This window comes from Pocillopora damicornis, chromosome 12 (genome assembly GCF_964200805.1).
Source record: "Pocillopora damicornis chromosome 12, jaPocDami1.2, whole genome shotgun sequence".
NCBI classification, from domain to species: domain Eukaryota; kingdom Metazoa; phylum Cnidaria; class Anthozoa; order Scleractinia; family Pocilloporidae; genus Pocillopora; species Pocillopora damicornis.
Window position 1 is genome coordinate 17,071,293 of NC_142681.1, and position 19,924 is coordinate 17,091,216.

Here is a 19,924-nt window from a genome sequence, read left to right on the forward strand (position 1 = left end):
ACAAACAGAGAAAATATAATATGAACCTTCTTTAATCTTACTTTGAAAAGTTGTGATCTTATGATCTAAATCATGTTGAACTGAGTTTCTATGGACTTCCTTATTAGCTTGGACTTGTGATATAATCCTATCTTCGTCTGCAGGATCCAGTGTTTTATACCATTCTGCTCTGCCAGATAAAAGTTTTTCTTTTTCTTCAGGATTCAATGACCTATACCATTCTGCTCTTTTTTCTTGTGCAGAATTGAGCGAGTTAAACCGTTCTGCTCTCTTTTGCTTTTGTGCAGTATCCAGTGATTTATACCAAATTGCTTTGCTGGACAAAATATTTTGTTTTCCTGTAGAACCAAGTGATTTATACTAATCTGCTGATTTGGACAAAAGCTTTTCTTTTTCTTCGGGATCCAGTGACTTATACCATTCAACTCTTTGAGATAAAAGCTTTTCTTTTTCTGCAGGATCCAGTGACTTGTACCATATTGCTTTATTAGACAAAACTTTTTTTTCATGGGAGGTTCCATTTGTGCATAGCTTTCTTTTTTCCCTTTTGTTTTTAGTTCTTTCTGACTATGAGACTTATGTTTTGCCATTACCTTTTGTCTTCCAGTATTTGAAAAATTGATTGAACAACATATAAATTTAATACAATATTTTACATCTTTACTCTGGAATTGTTTTTTTACAATATCCACTAATGATTGAATAAGAAAATTCATGTCATTAATTTTTTCAAATATATCAAGTGTGCCACTAGGACTGAATCTTATAATATAGTACTTGACACTTTTTGCTTTTGTTTTTCATATAATTGTCCTGAAAAATAAAGCTGAAGCAATAATTTGAAATCCACATTAAAAACCCAGTATTATCCTTGGTATTATCTGTGATTAAGTTCCGAAACAATAATTTGCCACTAAGAGATGTACGGCATAGCATTCCTTGTTTCTCCAAATTAAAGGCAATATTAATATCTGCATCATATATTTGAAGTATCCTTGGGAAATTGTTGATAGTCAGTGGATGGTTATCGCCATTGAGTTTTCTTTGTAAAACTTGTTTGCATGGTCAGTGATTCTATCTAGAGTCTGTGAATTCCAATACTCACAATATTTGATAATGGAAAAACAAGTGCTATAAAACGATGTGGCATAACAGCATAACAAGGGAATATGAATGGTTGTAATTTCAGCATCTGCATGATTTGCTTCGAGAGGGGACAGCTGATAAATGTTGATCAGAAGTATCTGTCATATCACATTGTTTTTCATTAACATGTACACCTTTGAGTTCAAATAAAACATATGGATTTTGATAAAGACCTTGAAAATAGTTCATCAGCTCATTTAATGTGCTAACTTCTTACAGTACACAAGTTCCGTGAGGATGGGGCATACCATATGAATCTCTACCATGAGAATCATATATCTTAAACTTACCATCATCATTACAGTAGAAACCTACTGTAGTACTAAGAACTGTTAAAAGAAAGGAATTATAATTCTGTCCCAGCAAAGCCTGCATAGCATTAGCAAATGACACACAATAATTAAAATCTTGTACTTCACAAGTACCATGTATAGTACCAGTATAGCTTGGACTGTATTGAAGCTGATAATTAGTATTAAACACTATAATAATTTCAGGTACTTCTGTTCACAGTCAATAGGATTGCTTGGATAGACTAGATAGACCAGAATACAATTCATTACCAATGTTCATGATATTAACCAAGTCCATCGAGGATACAATACCATTCCTCTTGTTAACACAGGATTTTGGATCATGTATTTATTAGAAAAGAATATCCATACAACTACAATGAAAACAAAGATAAGATTCACCTTTCTGATCGTGAAATTATTACCATTTGTATTGTTATCGTAGCTACGCTCCTTGGCATTAAGTGATCCAACATGGTGTCTTTCTTCACAAGCAGTTTGCATCCATAGTAGAGTTTTGTTCCTCAGTCTCACCGGTGTAATGTTGTTCAATAGATTGCATAGAGTATATGCAGTATGGTTTCAGATTTCAGATTTTGCTTTTTTCAACAAGTGTACGTTTTTCAACCAAGACATTGACATACTTGGCATACAAGGCATACAAGGCATACAAGGCATACAAGGCATACAAGGCATACAAGGCATACAAGGCATACAAGGCATACACGGCATACAAGGCATACAAGGCATACAAGGCATACAAGGCATACAAGGCATACAAGGCATACGAGGCATACAAGGCTTTCATGGCTTTCAAGCGTTCGCGACTCAATACGCGAACAATACGACTTGTGTATGCGTCTTTAAGTATTTTGAGTGTTTGCACAATAAAGTTCCAGGTAATCGTAAAGCAAAAAAATCATCATCAAGATAACACACGTGATCAGCATGTGAACACCTTTACCCTCATTTGATCACAGTTAGTTATCATGGTGTTGAGGGGCCAATTGACCACTGGGTACTATTGCGCAATTTGTCCATTTTGTGGTGGAGGAAAAAAAAAGACGACAAAAAACCAAAGGCGTTTTTATTCCTTTTCTAACAAAGCGTACTGAACGGCTCGATTTTTAGGTGTCTGTTCACGCGTGAAATGTACCACTTTGTCAAGACAAACTGTCGCGCTTCTCCATTCACAATCATGGTAAATCCGTACTGTCTAGCACCTACTTTAATTTGAATGTGTGAGAAGGCTTTGCAAACAACATTTAACAGGATTTGGTGGAAGCTGAATCTTGGTTAAAGGTAGTATGTACGGGCAGAAATATAAAGACGGGAATGTGACGTCGTACACAAACTTGCATGTTCACACTTGAACAAATACGTAGAAAGCTGAATACTGTGAACAAAAATACTCTCTGTGGTACCCTTCAAATTTCGAAACTTTTTACTCGTTTACGTCTCCAAATAGCTTTTATAACATTTCTTGATTGCTTTATTGCCTGTAAGTCCACAGCGTAATTGAACATTTGTCAGCCCACCAGTGGAAAATGAAAATATGTTGAAATCCAATTGGTAGTTAGATTTTAGAATAAATATTCGTCTTCTTTCCTTTTTTTTTCTTACGTAAAGTAACGAGTAAACCACGTGCTGCTTGTTCTTGTTCACGGCTCGAGTTTGAAATCTTACGCAAATTTAGAGTATGGGGTTGCCTTATTGCATTGTTTTGTGGCCTTCGCTAGAGTCTCGTCGATTAAGGTCGGGATTTATCGGGAAATGAAAGGTTCGCATTAATTGTATCACTTTTAAGTTAAGACGTGTTTTTTCCCCGCTCCTTCACTCAACTTACACGCTAAACAACTTATATTCCATCACTTACCGTGGAGATAACGTCCAAAGTCCGATCAGAACATACCCAATCATTGCACTACATGATCATTAGACAATTGTGTACGTGCGTGAATTGTATTCCACCAATCAAATTGCATTTTGCCAAATTCGATTTCGCTTCATCACGTGTCATTTCCTTGTAAACAACCTGCTTTTAATTAACTATTCTAACTACATTGCCCAACCCTACTGAAAACAATTCACATGTAGCTAAATGCTACTGATGGTGAATTTTTTACGCAATTCTTCCGCGTTGTGACTTTTTCTATGAATGAAATGGGCTTTTAGCTACCTTAGGCTTAATCCAATCGCAGCAAGAACCTGCATTTGATCACGTATTTCACATACAGAGGGCAAAGTCCAGATAAGTGAGAAATCCTCTTTGAAATATTATCCTTTCCTCATTCCTCATGTCAATGTATCTTCACTTTTTCGAGATCGCAGTAGATCTTTGGTAAGGGACTATTGGAGATACAACAGAGTTTCAGTTTGCTTTTCGTGACGAAATTACGCGGAATAATATTTTTAATTACATTGGTTTGTGGCCTTCGCAAGAGCCTTGTCGATTAAGGTCGAGATTTATCAGGATATGAAAGGTTCGCATCATTTGCATAATTTTCAAGTTAAAAGGTGTTTTTCCGCTCCTTTACTCACAACCTATACGTCAATCAACTTTTATGCCATCTCGTACCAGAAAGTCCGATCAGAACCACAGTTGGCCCAAGCTCCAGCTGACATGATCATGCATCTCGCGAAATAAGAGTCATGGCGAAATTATAAGAGTTTGTATGGGAATATTTACGACCGCTGTTAGGAATAAAAAAGTAACGTGAAATTCTCAATAAAAATTCCTCACCTTACTTTTACAGTGCATTGCTTGTTATCTGACCGCTTACTATGTTGAAGAGAACCCATTTTAGTGAGTTGTTCATTTCTAGGTTTACTTCTTTAGAGTAGACTAAGGCTGCACACTCCATTCCGAACGCGAAAAATCCAAGCTCAAAATGACTCATGTTGAAAGGTGGTCCTTTTAAATAATAGAAGTAAGCCCTAAACAAAAAGTGTATAATGTAGGTAATTTTATTATTTACCGTTTTGATAATTATTATTTTGCTATTTTTTATCTTATTATTTGTTACTTTATTATTTCAGTATTATTGGCCCATTTAGAACAAATTTCAACCGAGTGTCGAGAGTAATCTGGAATTGCATCGGTTTTGCTTTATTCCGCTCTGTGATTGGTCCTGAAAACTCGTGCCAACCTCTCAACCAATCAGATGCAAAACTAAAACCAATAACGTCTTGGTCCCCACATTTTCCTGCGTTTTGTCTGTTGGATTGTTTCCACTTTGATTCCTCATCGGCTCTTATAGGTATTAAGGCTTCCAGTAGTTGGCTCTGATCTAAAACATGTCAACGAAAGATCGTGAAATACTTTTAATTAGATTTACTGGAGTAATTATTCAACTGTTAGCTTCCCTTTCAGGATGGACGAAGAAGAAGAATATTACAGTTCCACCACTGATGACGACTCAGATAGTTGCGTATCCGACTCAGAAAATGGCACAGATGAAGACGACCATGGTGAAGAACTACGTAAGAAAATGTTTTTTTCGTCTAAGTGCTGAAAAAGATGTTAAACACTGCTGGTCTGTGCAGGTTTTTTTCGAGTATTTAACCGTTGATGCCACTGAGCATTGTGAATAAATATTACTTTTCCGTGACAAAACATAAATAATCTAAGTGGTGTTCATTACGCGCAAACAAGATTTGTAATTTTAGCCGATAAGAAGTAATAGCAGCTCAAAGTAGGCATCCATTTTTGATTATCATGATACGAGATCCAACATTGACAAATCTTCGGAAAGAGCCATCCGATTTTCCGCGAATTTTCGGCTTGTGACATAAGCAAAGTTTTGGGCGGTTATAATAATGTTTGGTATATAATAGACAGGGCTTTTTTAAAAACTCCGCGAATATCATCGTAATTACCTAGTGACTGAAACCTTGCTCTTTGGTCTGAAGTCTCAGCTGCCTTTTTTTTTTCATCCTTCCTTTTTTCTTTTTTTGACAGCGGATCGAGGAGACGGAGAGATTCAACTCGAAGATGAAGGCGCGGATAGCGATGAAGAGGAAGAAGAACTGGAAAATGAAGAAGAATCGTTATTCGATGAGAGTAAGTGCTACCTCAGAATGATGCTTGCTCAGAATTGCACAAAATAGTATGAGGGAGTTTCAGCATCAAGGGCGTGGCTTGTATTTTTCAAAGTGGGTGGAGGGTAACATCGTGTCACATCCAGAGTACCATATGACTGTCATGTGTTCCAATAGAAGTGAAAATTTAGGTTTTTTTATTGCAAACTTTGGAATGCTACCCTGGAGGTTGGGTCACAAGTACACAGCTGCTCCCACAAGCATCACGTTACGACAGGGGCGTTAAACAAACGTAATCTATGATTTTTCCCCACTTTTCCCTGATTATTAAAGTTGCAGCCTCAGAGAAGCCAACGGCAGAAGATTCTGATGAAAATGATCCTACACCGAGAATGAACATTGACATGAATATGCGCCGTGTTCGTAAATTTTATGACGGTCCCAAAGTTAGGCCACAGTAAGTATGGTACAAGGTGTTTTTTTCAACTTTTTCAACTCTAGTGTAACAAATTCGCATTCCTCTCTCTTTTCTTACATGTGAGTGAGATATGAATTAATTAGTGACTTCCCTTTAACATCTTCGACACTGTTCAAATTGTTCGTGATGCTTTACAATTTGATTCTGCTTTTACTCAGGGAATTCCTCGACGAGTCAGGCCATACGCATAGACAATGTATAAGATTTATCTACAGCACGAGTCGCGCATACTTAAATAAGCAGTGTGGGTGAAATTTACTGTTCGACCTCCTTTGATTCCAAATTGGTAAACATTTTCTTAATGAATTTACAGATATCTCAACATTCTGACGGACTTTGTTGACGCGGAGATTTTCCTGATTGACGGTGACTCTTTGCTTTTGGAGCTTCTTTGCCAAAATAGCCTAGACTGGCAACATGGCGGACAGTTTCTCCATCTCACCTATTTACTTGAACGCTTCCTCCAGTATTTTAAAGATAAAGGTCAGTGCAGAAAACAAGTGAAAACATTAAGAAAGAATAATAATGATTGCAAGTGCGAAATGAGCTCCACTTGTCAACATAAAGAAATGAGAAATGATAGCCAGGTTAGAGCTAATGGGATGTTAAATGTCCCCTAATCCTTTAACTCCCATGAGTGACCAAGACAGAATTTCTCCTCATAATATTATTACGATATTAAGCAGACAAGTTATGAGAATAAAGATATTAATTAGGGGATTATTAGTTGATCCAACACCAAATTCTCAAACTAACATTACAAGAACTATATGGCAGACAGTAAGGAGAATTACTAATGAGATCTTGGGAGTCAAAGGGTTAACAGGTAACTGTAGGATGATGAGAGTGTTTTCAGTGACGGTGAAGGTGTGAACTGAAACGATAGTACTTAGATCGATGGAGGTTACCCAAAACCGGAGGCTCGAGGAAAATAGGTTGCCAAGATGAGACGACATTTCTTTGTCATCTGTTTCATTCATTTAGCAGGACCACAAAATGCCGGCTAAAGGCGGTATTGGTTTCGCAGATTAGTTGATCATTAACATGTATGTGGTACTACCACCGATTACCTGTAAAATGGTATTACTTCTCAGTAATTTTCTGTTAGATTTCCCTTCAATCATCTAACCACGTCATTTCTTGTTGAACTAGGTGGTGTTTTCCACGTTGTCTTTTTCGAAGAAATGGAGATCATCTGGAGAAGTCGACCATCCATGCTGTTGGCACGACAAGCTCTAATTCTTCATCTTCAGCACAACACACCTTTCACAATTGAGACATCAATAGCAAGTGTTTGGGACAAGCATTGGAAAGAGTACATCGATCGTAATATTCCCGCATTTCTGGTGTTAACTGACGCGGAAAATGTTCCATGGAAAAAGACTGGAGGGACGAAAAAGCTTGATGCGGCGGTGGAGTTTTTCTTCCGTTGTCTTCTGTTACATTGTCTTGGACAAGGATTGAATTGTGTCTTTATCTCAGGCGTCCAGATGACTGCGACAAAAGTGACGGGATATTACAACGAGTCCACCTCAAAACATAGATCATTCCTCAGGAAGGTTAGACGGCAAGACTTAATGAGGGAATGTAAAATGATGACACCAATATTAGCGCTAGTGTTTGTGGCGTAAAGCAACATCCGGAAGCTTTTCCTACTTACTAAAAATGGGATTTCTAACAATAGCAGAAGCTGCACCAAAATTAGCATTTCCACACGCTGTTTAATGTAATAGCTAAATTTTTTACGCCAGGATTCTAAGCTATATTTCAAAGTGATACATACCCCGTTCCAAGTTGCCCTTTCAACAACTCAAGAGCTTGTAAAGCTTTATGACAAATTATTCACTCATTGAAGAACATAGGGAGTACAGATACCGTCAGTATCACTCCAGATCTGCAGGGGTGGGGATATCTTAGAAAATCCCAGATAATGAAAAGAAAGCGTAAAAAGATGTTGATTTCACTGAAATCGGTCATATGTACATTATTTCTTGTTCCTAGCATGGTGAAGCAGTCTGCAATACATGGGATTGGTTGATGAGGTATTGGCACCGTCAGTGTACTCAGGAAAACATCGCCGGACGTGCAGTAACAGACAATCAGGTGTGCAATGTGTTTAACCCTTTACACCTTAACATCAGTTAGTATATTCTCCATACTGTTCTCTATACTTTTCCTAAGGTGCTGACAAGAAAAATTTGTTTAACAATCAAAAGCTTCTTCAATTAGTGATCATTTCCTTTATCCTCCTGACCTTAATGTATGATTCTGTGGTGACATTGTAAAGAGAAATTAGATGCAAGTCACTTTTAGGGATCAAAGGGTCTAAGAGATATTCATTTGCCCCTTTACATGTCCAAATCTAAATTATCTTACTTTCTTTTTGTTGTTTGTCTTACCTCAGATTGATCTCCAGTCGGAAGTTGAAGTTGCTCTTCAATCTCCACCACAAGGTGGATGTCGGGAGGTTGCCACAATCCTTGCTTGTGTGCAAGTCCTCTTACTACTACTTCACGACGACAATATCAGTAAGGTAAGTAACACACACTTGACATGTGTTTTACACTTCAAACTTATTGTGAGGGTTTGTGCAATGACAAAATCTGTACAATTTTGGCTCCATGCAGGATGCGATGAAGATTGCCGAGGATAAGGTCAAACTTTTCCTTCTTCAATCTGCACTTCTAAAGAAACTTCCGTTGAAGTACAGGGCTCATACTGTAAACAGTTCTTTGTTGGACGAATTCTGCAAAGCGAAAGATGGCAAAGTTTATCCATTTTACGAAGTAAGTAAATGAGACCATTGTAACTTAACCTGTACGTGGAAATCACGTGATGATCTTTCCTGTATTTTGGGAATAGGAATTGCGTTTTACAGTGGCTTGGCCACCATGTATTTAAGAAAAAAATTAACAGTGACTGACACCTGATTATGAAATTCAAATATTCCCACTGCCCTTACACCCTCTCATACAGAAAGTCCTCGCGAAAGTTTAGGTGCCATAGAACATAACTGTCCTGAAATAGGCACTTCTCGTCTTTTCTATCTGGGGTCGGTTCTAAGAGTCTTCATTTATGAAGTCGTGTTTGAGAAGTATTAGTTAAAGGCAGCTTGTTTATATCTTGTAACAGATCCATACAAGTTTATGGCAGATTTTAAGGATGATACAATCAGCTTTGAGAGATGCTTATAAAGACGACAGTACCACCAATGTATTAGACATGACTTCAGTGGCAGATTTAATGGACGGACGCCTAATCCATACTCTCTTCTGGCTCATCATGAAACAGACGTCACAGGGATCAAAAGGTCTGTTGTCAGACTGATTCTAATAATTACTGACAAATTTTTAAAAAAGGCTGGTAGAAATGATGGAGCTCTTATTCATTTTTATTTTTACTTTTTCTTGGCGTCACCTTTCAGCTATTTAGCAAACTGCATAAAACTTTTAATTCAGTATTATCAACTGAGTTTATAACGTAAACTGGCCACCGTAAAGAGTTAAAAGCTGACATTTCGAGCGTTAGCCCTTCGTTAGAGCGATTGGAGAAATTGTGGGTTATGTGTGGGTTTACGTGCGTCATTCATTCATTCGTCACCATATTCCCTCCAATAGTTTAGCTCCACTTTCTGCATACAAACACACACAACCCACAATTCCTCCAATAGCTCTGACGAAAGGCTAACGCTCGAAACATCAGCTTTGAAACTCTTAACGGTGGCCAATTTACGTTATCAACTCATGTGATGATATTAAATCACGTTGTGATACTCTCCCACCGACGCAGTACCACAGTTTCTTTAGAAACTTACCCCCCTTTATTCATTGTATAAAACTTCGTCTGATAATCAAAAGCGGGTCTCACTCGTCTCATATCTATCACCAACCCAGTGTTCTCTGGGAAATGGATGTTCCGTGTTGAATTCCTTCATTGAAGCTTACATGTTTCATGTAAAACAGTGCAAAATTGTTGTTAACACGCCGCGTTTTTCTGCTAAATTTATGTAAACAGCTATGAATACGAAAACATAGAGATCCTTCGCCCTTGTCAGTGACGGTTCTTTTAAAGATTTCAAGGCAACTATGTGTTTTTTCATATGCATCAGACCTCAGTCTACCCCAGGATGTTAAACGAGATGTTGAGTCTGCATGGGAGAAAGTTGTCGCTCTTGTGAATGGATCATGTCATTCAGATTCTCTAGAAAGTCGATTTTTTCCATTTTTTGACGAAAGTTCTACAAGCCTCCTTTACGAGGAAGGTAAGTAAAATTCGACTTAACTTTTCCGCGGTAGCTTTCTACGCATTAAATACAATCATTTGGATGTGAATGGTTCCTACAGTGTTTCTTGTCCCTTTCTAGTCCGAAAAAGTTTTAAACTTTTCTCTTTCGAGATCAAAATAATTGGCGATTCAATATGGAAAGGGAAAAAAATGTCAAATTTTGCAAGCTGCAAGTTTCAATTAATCTAGTTAGTTCATTTTGTTAGAAAATGGTATTTTAAAGGTACAGTCTGGCTCTGTCAGAATCTTCTCAATGAGATTGACGGACATCTAGTGAAATCATCAGTATTTGTTTCAGGAACAAGTCCTGATCAAGACTCCAGCGCGAAGCTCAAAAGGCTACTATACGTTGGAAGTGCTCTTGTGAATGAGTATGTTGGTGATATTAGATCAAGAATCAACGCCATGGCTGGGTAAGACCTTGCAACAATGTTTACGTCATTCAAAGTTCAAAGTACCCTGCATGTTTTATTGAATTGCGTGAGAAAATAATCTCTTCAGAGAAGGCTATTCAATTTTCCCCTTTCAGAGACGAGACCGAAGACAAAGTGTTTCCGATTGGCAAAGAATTTGATGAGCTGTACCACTGGCATTCTCTGAAGCCACTATCTGATGATTTCGACAGGACAAAGCAGGCTTTTAAGGGTGAGGCTTTGAAGGCCAAGCATGGGAACCTGCACTGTAAAAAGTTTTTTTTTATATATTCAACAAAAATTTGTTGTTCCTGATTGGTCGATGAAGAATGAATAAGTACATTATAGGGTGCGCTACGGGATTCCGCCATGTACTCTTCCGAAATTCAGCTTTTAAAGGTGGATGAATTTTTTTCATTTGTAAGATATTTCGAAAAAATTTAAAATTGGTTTGGCAGAGCAATAGATGTGTATAATGATTAATAAAAAAACTAACGAGCACATTCTGAACAGTGCCCCCGAAGACTTACAGACTAAAATAACGTCAGTTACTATTTTTTTTAAAGAATAGAATGAACCAAAAATAGCGAGAACTACTCTGGCTTTTTGTTATTGTCGGTCAATCGTGTTGCTTTGAAAGGTAGTTAATCACACTTACTTACAGTTCGTAAAATTACGAAAAAAAACATCACTCACGCCCATAACTCAAGAAATGTATTCGCCTTCATACGACTTCTCATCCATAAAAAAAAGGTCACCAGATTTAATAAAATGGCAGTTTTAATTGTCGTATATAGCTTTTTTATTTTATCTGTTACATCCAGCTTCTTCTTAATTAAGGAATTTCGTTTGGTCGAAAAAACCTTTCCAAAAATACCGTAAGCCATGTGTTGCAAACTATGAACTCAAAATTTCACTAATTCGTTCTTCAGATAAGCCTCCGACTGACCCCGAAGAAAGAAAAAGATATTTTAGACAAAAGATGCTGTACGTTCGCTATAATAGATTTTATGGAAACTCTCTTGTTGGTGGTATAGACGATGCCAAAATTATCACCGTCAAGAAAGAGGTTCCAAAGAAGAAGAAAGGAAAGAAAAAGGATGGAAAGATGGTGGGAATCTTTGTTATTATCAAACTTTTGTCTAAATTGTTTGCCCAATAGTTTTTTATGTGTTTAGCCAGACTCAACTCAGGAAAATTATCTTTTGCAGGGAGAAAAAGCAAAGCGAATTATCGAACAGAACGAAAAAAAACGCAAAGGTTTGTTTCTTAGTAAAGTTTCAATTTATGGAGTTAAATCATTAAAATATTTTTAGCACTTCTGAAGTACCGTAATTGGGCAATATCGTGAGAATTTCACGGTATGTATTGTAAAATGGTATCCTTACCACAGTCTTAGGGCATAATATGATGTTTGGCATAAGTTGTAATAAGAAAAAGCAGGGTATAGATGGCAAAAGTTTGGTGAAGGATTCTACATAAGAAGTTGTTCACCTGCTCTAAAATTAATGTTAAGGAAACTGACCAAAACATATTATCTTACTTAAATTTTTCGCAGATGAAGAAAGACAAAGAGATCAAGAAAAATGGAGCAACTTTCTTAAAGACATCGACAACAACCTGAAGAAGGACAACTTCAGCACTGTTTTGCAGTTAGTCGATAAGTATCTCGCAGATTGCAAAACTCCCGAACTTCATCTTCAAGCGCTGATGAAAAAGGCAGAAAGTTGCCTTGGAGCCTGGCAGCAGACAAGTAGGTGAAAAAGTGAAGAGTGAATCGATTTCATTATCTGTTGACCTTTTTCTCTCAGCTTTGATGCCTGGATAAAGTCTGAGAAGCAAATTTGAAAAATGAGAGTTATATTTATCGTTAGGTAAATGAACATTTAACAGTTTCTCTCATGATTTTAGAGCAAGAGTATTAAATCGTGTATTGATCCAGAAGTTTCGACTGAAAGTTTACATCTCGCTATTTATAGCACCTTGGTTCGTTGTTATTGGTGTGTTTTGGCGCGTTATTGTTGGTGCATTTCGATCCTCGTCATTACTCCGACTATTGGATATTGTTGCCTCATAGGTCTGTTTTGCAACTGATCGGCTGCTATGCTTTCCGATAGAAGGCATCCATGCTTCAAGAATTTCGATTCTTTTATGTCTATTGATGTTATTAGGATGAAGTCTTATGTGAATAGGTTCTCTAACTCTAGTTTGTACCAGTGAGAGGTACGATCAATAAATTAAGTTAACAAGGTCCCAAACAGAAATGTGTCCTGTTTCATTAACGTGTTCTTAAACCGCCAAATTCTGAGTAGGAGTAGATGTATTTCTCTTTCTTTTTTTTAATTCTCTCTTTCATCGCTCTCCCTTTTTCCCCGATGTATATTTTGTTATTACTTTTCATTTGTCAAGTTTGGGATTAAACAAAATTACCCAAACCAAACTGCAGCCATTTGTATCCTGTAGGAGCTGCTAACGCTGGATCTAATGACATGAAATATCCTGTACTGCTGCTAGAGAGTGTTCAGAAAATGGCTGAAGACTTCCACAGCCTTCTCACCGACAAAGACAAAAAGAAACTGTCTGGATTTATGCGGAAGCTGGGATTCGATGACATCGCAGCCACGCTTTACGATCTACCTGAAGAAAGTGAGAGAAAAGTATGTATCGTCAGATCAAACAAGCTTGGCTTTATGCTGTTTCTTCCCTGTATCTGATTACTAGGAGATAAATATTGTTATGAAATCTAATGACCTCCGTGCCACAAAGCATTCGTATACTCAAAACTTTTTCAACATGATATCCTCTTCTGCTGCACATTTCGTTTTTTAAGTAATCATGGAATTTATGATACTGCCTCAACATTGCACCGTAATAATTGTTGAAAGTAAATGATACTAACATAGCTGTGATTGACAAATTCCCGTAGAGACGTGGTCAGCGAATCAGATCTACTGGCAATGCAACAAACTACCACTATTGCTTGCAGCAACTCCTAAGAGAGTTTACTTAGAGAGCTATATAGTCCGAGAAATCTCATTTTTCCGTGTTTATATAGCTTTATCTGAAGAATAAGGAGACCGCTGAGTTTAAATCAGCTATACTCACGTTAAACTGAGATGTAGTTAAGGGCTTGCTCAAGTTTCGAGAATTCTCTCGGTGTTCTGTGTGTTTAGATGAGGCTATCTGAACATGGAGAAAGCCCCTTATTGCTTTAATAAAATAGTTTTGCGAAATGCACGCGAATCTAAAACGTCGCAACCGTGTTTATATGCTCAAAACTTGACAAGCCTGTCGACTGATGGGAGTGCACGCACCACGTCAATCGTTTCATAAAAGTGCACCGTTTCACTCGGGATTTAAGTAAATTCCTCGTTGGTCTTCTGACTGTTTATGCCCAATTTATCACCTAAGGCGCAACAGCTATCGGTCCACACTACAAGCGCAAGATTCCAACTTGACTACATGGGCCATTTACTCAAGCGGGAAACAAGAACTGATCGTGACTCGAGGGTTGACCACTTCATTCCCGATACATGGCAGGTAGTCTAATATTTTTCTTACTCTCTAAATACGAATTAAATCTCTCGTGACAAACGTCGAGGAGAAGAAGAGGTGGTTAAGTTTAGTAGAGAACAACAGTTAAAATGCTTAAATACTTGAACTTCAGTGGAAACATATTCTAGAACAAGAACCAACAAAATCTCCCCCGCGTGAATTTCGCTTCCATCTCGTCGTAGTTTCCTCTTCATTTGCTTAATTTTGTGGTTATTCAAATATTTTCTAGCGTGAACTTCTTGACGCTGTGGATAACAACGAGTCAGCGGTAATAGTGGCACCCACCTCGTCGGGAAAGACTTTTGCCTCATACTACTGCATGGAGAAAGTGCTGACTCAAGACAATGATGGTGTGGTGGTTTATGTTTCCCCAACGAAGGTGAAGTTACCAGCTACGATCATTTAGTTTATCAAGTCCTCTTAAAGTGATCCTTAATAGCTGAACGACCTCGTCTCGTCAAATGCAGCCGCCTAAAGGCACTTGGCCTCGACGTAAATGGTTGCCTTGTGCAACTGCCTTTCACATAATTTATTCCCACCGGATCTGGCGTAAACTGATTTTATACCTCAATATGGCATCTCGTTTAAAACGTGTTAAAGGATGTGACGTCTGTATTAGTGGCAAATATTCAATACTTATCTTAAAGTTACTCCGGCTTTGGATTTTGTAGGTATTAATTGATTTTGTAGGTATAAACTGATGCATTAATCATTTAGGCCTTAGTGAATCAAGTTGCTGCTACAGTTTACGCTCGCTTTCGTCGTAAAAATCTTCCAGAGGGAAGGGCAGTGTATGGTGTTTTCACGAGGGATTATCGATACAATACGTTGAACTCTCAGGTAAGCAAACGTGACGAGAAGCACTCGAGACAAAAAGGAATCTCATCACTTCTAAGCAAACAAAATACACGCGTTCGATGAGGAACAACATTTATGATGAGTGATCTTGACAAAATACAATAAACATAAATTATTTCATGGAATCATTCTCTGATTGAAAACTCTTTCATTTAACTGATATCGTATTTTTTTCCCTTTTGAAATTTCTCTCTACTTGGCTCGTGGATTGAAGTATAAATAGGATATATAGAGTAACTTTTTTCATTTCTGTCTTTTGATTCCCGGCAGATCCTTGTTACAGTTCCTCAATGTTTGGAGATACTTTTTCTCTCGCCTCGTAGACAAGATTGGACGAAAAACATTAGATACGTAATCTTCGATGAGGTAAAATAACTATGAACTTTCTTGAAAGTAATTTTCGCATAATCACTTTTTAATTTTTCGTAATAAAGTTGTAGCGTGGAAAAGACAGAATTAACGCTGAGAGGTTACTACGATGTGTACTTTGTGCAGTGTTACCTCGTTGAATAATGTAGATATATCACTTTTACTAAAGTTATGTAACCAAGTTCTTAAAGAATTCTAGTTCACATTAACGTTCGTTCATAATCAATTCGTAGACTTTTGACCTTCATCGGTGTTTTCATAAACAGTAGTCATTGTTTGATTTGGTTCAATGATGGCAGTAGCATTGCATGTTGGAATATGGATGGTTGGAGGGTTAATTCTACCTAGGAATACAGGGAGTAAATAATAAAAGTTGCCCTAAGGTCGTTAAGATGTTTTTTCTGAGATTCGAGGCAACAAAAGCTTACTACTCAAGCTGAGCAAACTTTGGGCATCGTTCCAAGAAAATAAAACAAAATTACTGTTTTACCTGTGCACTCAGGCTATACCTAAGCCAAAATTTCTCCCATACCTTTACTCTGCAGGTTCACTGTCTTGGTCAAGAAATTGGTGCTGAAGTCTGGGAGCATCTTCTTCTTCTCATTCGCTGTCCCTTCTTGGCGCTTTCGGCAACCATTGGAAATCCAGATGACCTTACAAGGTGAGAACTGTTGCAAAGTGCACAAATAAAATGTGTTCTATTGAATCCTACGAAATTTTCCCGTTACGCCGATGTTAAAACGATGTTAACGTATACAAGTTAGTCATGCATTTTCAAATTAAATCACGAGGAGAATCATACGTTCTTTGTTTTGTAGGTGGTTGCAAGCCGCTCAAAGCTTTCGAGAGCAGCAAGACAAACAAGAAAATGGCCAGATGAGAGAGTCCTACAGAATCAGACTAGGTGAAGCGAAAAAATAAATCCGTTACCTCAGAGAGTCATGGAGGGGCCTTATATGGTCTTTGAATCTGCAATGCTTAAGTTTACGTATTAGGGTTGACCCAAAAACTCAAAACTCCATTTCAACCTTATCTAGACAATTAGGTTTCCGAAACGACCAAAGGCGTAAGCAACCTGGTCGTTAGCTGAACAACTCTTTGGCGAAACGACCGCAATTCTTAAACCATATTGATATTGTAAGGAGAAATTCTGTTTTGGTTATTCCTGAGAGTGAGAGGGTCAACGAATGTCACCCCCATGCCAAAAATTGGTCTAACAACACATCTCTGGTATATTTTTTAGTTCACTTTCATGAACGATACTCAGATCTGGAGAAGAGTGTTTACCTTCCGAGTCCTAGCAATGGTGGATTCTCTGAAAAGTCCAGGAAATACGAGGGTACTTACGATGTCAAAGCGACTGGAGAGTTTGCGAGGCTTCACCCTTGTGCTCAGCTTGCAGCAAAACAGGTGAACTGTCAAGTACAGAACTGCCATAGGTCAGCTTGAAGAGAATAAGTTTTATTAAAATACTGAAGAGATCTACGAATTCGCAAAAAAAAATTAGAAACTTACCAAACGTAAGATTGTAAGTCCATGAGTTCTCACATGTATTTTGTGATATTGGTTATATATACCTTACTAAAAAGAGATATGGAAATCCTATGGTTAATCAAAACTATAACAAAATTCCCGACCGTGATTGGTTATCACCAGCCAGATTTGAGCATTAATAGGACAGTGTAAGCGTCATACTTGTAATTGGACAGCCTAATAGAACAGTTAAAGGGACAAGTAACAAGTCATGCTTGTGTAAGTGGTCAGAACGCGTCATGTGCGCGGGCTGTTGTCTCGCATTCCGCCGAGTTCACTGTTGTTTTCTTTTTATGAAAACGTATAATTGATGACTAGTTTCTTTCTCAAATTTTTTCATAGTTTTGATTAATCGGTAACAGGACTTCGTGTCGTCCAGTTCTATCTGTAATCATTCTCGTGACTATCAAATCAGACTCCCGCTTCGCGGTTGTCCCATTTTGTTAATCACTCGTATGAGTGCAGACCGAATTGGACTGCACTCGGTCCTATTACCATTATTAATCGTCATAATTGCTTTTGTAACCTTCTTCGGGCGAATCTTATAACAGTACTGTATCTTTCCTGTAGTTCCTATAAGACGTATTTTACATCTTTTGCTTCCAATCCTCTTTCACTTAATCTTTTTTGGAATAGAGCAATTTTCAACTGAGTGTCGCAAGTAATCTGGGATTGCTTGTTTTGCCTTATTTTGGTCTGTGATTGGTCTAGATAAGATAACGTACACCAACTTCTAAACCAATCATAAGTAGTGCGAAAACAAATCGTGACTTAATCGCCCTCGTTTTCTCGCGCTTTAGTTTTTTTTTTCTTTTCTTCAAGTTTTCAGCGGCTAATAGTGACGTTAATTTTGGCTCTAATTGGCCAAAGTGATTACCTTGCGTTAGGTTTTTCGACCGTCAACTGAAACAGTTCCATGTTTCGACCATCGTTAAAGACGCTTCGAGTAACAAATTGTTGTTTCCAATTAGCTACAAGAGAATTCCTTCCCAAGAGATATGGATTTCACTCCTCGAGAATCTCTACAACTTTTTGATGTTATGACTATGCACTGGCCAGACAAAGAATCCTTGCAGGTAAGTACGTAGCTTTTAAATAAGGTTCGGTCTTACACGTTACAGTTGCATGCCTGTCAGCTGTGATAATGGTCGTTAGAGGGTTAGCTCGTATCGTTCTGGGCTATTTTTTTTTTATCTTGTAAAGCTAGCTGAAGTAAGACTAGATTCCACAAAGTCTCAAATAATGGTGTTTTCATACTGACAGTCCAGAGAATACTGTGACTTGGTGACCCAAGCTTGTTATTTTGTGTTTTCTTTCAAGAAACTTTCCCCCGAGAGGTACTTCGAGAAAAATAAGTTCATTGACAAGAGCTGCGCACGAAAGTACGAAAAGGACCTGAAGAAAGAATTCAAGTCTTGGGCCGATGAAAAACATTTTGAGAAGGTAAAGGGAATCTTGCCAAAGAATTCGTTGCACAGCGATTGTGATGTGTTAGCGTTGTTTGCCATTGCATTGATGAATAAAAAATTTTTTTGACGCTGATTAAAGCCCTGTAGACCCTAGCCTTTGGAGTCCTTCCTTTCTGCTTATTACTCTAATGAATCGTATCTCTAATAACATCACGATTGTTTGACCTGACGTCAGCGAGACACAAATCTGTTACATTCTTCACATTATTTCTTTGTTGTATCGGTGGTACATAATACGGAGGCCCTACGGGGCACGAGGTGCGATGTTCAGGTGAAATACTATTTTGAAGGGATAAGCTGGCATTTTTACAGGTCTTCATACCATTTCCTGTAAATTATATCCCTACGTTCTATTCCTGGGCTCGTTTACTAACTGATTTACTAACTTAAGTGTAACTTCTGCTGTTGTTATTATAATCACTTTTAAGTCATATTTTTGTTGCTCCAGGTTGAAGCCGTTTTACAGTCACTGAATTCTATTTTGTTGGAGAAACAGGCTTCGACTGAAGAGGAATGGACTCAGCTAGGAATGCCTTCGTCGGGAAAAATTTTCATTTGGAAAAATTTCCCAAAGCTTGTGGAACAACTTAAGGCTCAAAAAAAACTGCCAGCGCTTATTTTCAGGTAATATACCGCATACTGTATCACCGAAAGGGATTGTCGTTCAGTGACATGCATAACAAGGGATTCAGATTTAACTTTAATTTGGTTTTTGTGTCAGCCACACTGAAAAAAAAGAGGATAGAGAAAGAAAGACAATAGGAAAAGGCAAATGACGATCAGAATACAAATTGGAACGATGCACATAAGTTGGACTCATGTTCCGAAAATAAAAATGCGAACGTTCAAAACAAATCGTATTTAAATGATGAAAACTCACGTTATGTGGAAGGTATATTAACAAAAAATAACTGAGTAAATACCGAAAAAGCTATCTCGCTCAGTGGGCTTTATTAATGATATACCTCTGTTTTTATCAGCTTTGACCGCAAGTTTTGCGAAGAGTTGGCGTTTGGTCTCGCTGAGCACTTTCAAAAACGAGAGGAGGTCATTAAACGCCAGAATAAAGGGAAAGACTCTAAGCTTGCCGAAAAGAGGGTAAAAAAGGCGAACAAGGAATTTAAAAGGCTGAGAGATGAAGAGACAGAGAGTACAAACGAAGAAAGGTAAACGGAAACAAATTAAATAGTAAATGCATGATATATCTCGTCGAGTGCCATTTAGATTCCATTCAATATGTATGCGAACGAGTCTGTCATGTTATGATGACAAACGATATAAGACTTGAGGGCTTGTTCTCTTAACAGATTGGACGACCAAGTAAGACAACAGTACGAGAAAGACTCTTCGTTCTTAAATGATCCTTTACCAGCGTGCACAGTTGCCTTTACACACAAAATTGGAGACGAGGTAGGGAGCATCCGGCAACTATATATTTAATATTATTTAACGATTGTTCGCCGAGGGCGAAGTGAATATTTTTGA

General features: G+C 37.8%; 1 protein-coding gene and 1 pseudogene across 2 annotated transcripts in view; one reads left to right on the forward strand and one right to left on the reverse strand.

Annotated features, from left to right (window-relative positions):
• Positions 1-19,924, forward strand: part of LOC113664145 (putative ATP-dependent RNA helicase DDX60) — a 31,253-nt gene that overhangs the window by 3,936 nt on the left and 7,393 nt on the right. Inside the window, exons 2-29 of one of the 2 annotated variants that reach the window (XM_089188870.1) lie at positions 4,801-4,922; positions 5,401-5,502; positions 5,814-5,937; positions 6,272-6,441; positions 7,111-7,517; positions 7,960-8,061; positions 8,363-8,491; positions 8,586-8,744; positions 9,091-9,268; positions 10,067-10,219; positions 10,541-10,655; positions 10,772-10,887; positions 11,588-11,766; positions 11,867-11,915; positions 12,214-12,408; positions 13,119-13,312; positions 14,067-14,195; positions 14,440-14,589; positions 14,928-15,050; positions 15,339-15,434; positions 15,983-16,098; positions 16,256-16,341; positions 16,681-16,847; positions 17,942-18,046; positions 18,291-18,413; positions 18,888-19,063; positions 19,420-19,605; positions 19,747-19,849. In XM_089188870.1, the coding sequence (XP_089044996.1) occupies positions 4,814-4,922; positions 5,401-5,502; positions 5,814-5,937; positions 6,272-6,441; positions 7,111-7,517; positions 7,960-8,061; positions 8,363-8,491; positions 8,586-8,744; positions 9,091-9,268; positions 10,067-10,219; positions 10,541-10,655; positions 10,772-10,887; positions 11,588-11,766; positions 11,867-11,915; positions 12,214-12,408; positions 13,119-13,312; positions 14,067-14,195; positions 14,440-14,589; positions 14,928-15,050; positions 15,339-15,434; positions 15,983-16,098; positions 16,256-16,341; positions 16,681-16,847; positions 17,942-18,046; positions 18,291-18,413; positions 18,888-19,063; positions 19,420-19,605; positions 19,747-19,849 (4,041 nt within the window). In that variant the 5' untranslated portion in view covers positions 4,801-4,813. The remainder of the gene's footprint in view (positions 1-4,800; positions 4,923-5,400; positions 5,503-5,813; positions 5,938-6,271; positions 6,442-7,110; positions 7,518-7,959; positions 8,062-8,362; positions 8,492-8,585; positions 8,745-9,090; positions 9,269-10,066; positions 10,220-10,540; positions 10,656-10,771; positions 10,888-11,587; positions 11,767-11,866; positions 11,916-12,213; positions 12,409-13,118; positions 13,313-14,066; positions 14,196-14,439; positions 14,590-14,927; positions 15,051-15,338; positions 15,435-15,982; positions 16,099-16,255; positions 16,342-16,680; positions 16,848-17,941; positions 18,047-18,290; positions 18,414-18,887; positions 19,064-19,419; positions 19,606-19,746; positions 19,850-19,924) is intronic. The other variant, XM_089188869.1, reaches the window with a different exon arrangement.
• The window catches only part of LOC149036763 (uncharacterized), a 386,542-nt pseudogene that overhangs the window by 1,044 nt on the left and 365,574 nt on the right, over positions 1-19,924 (reverse strand).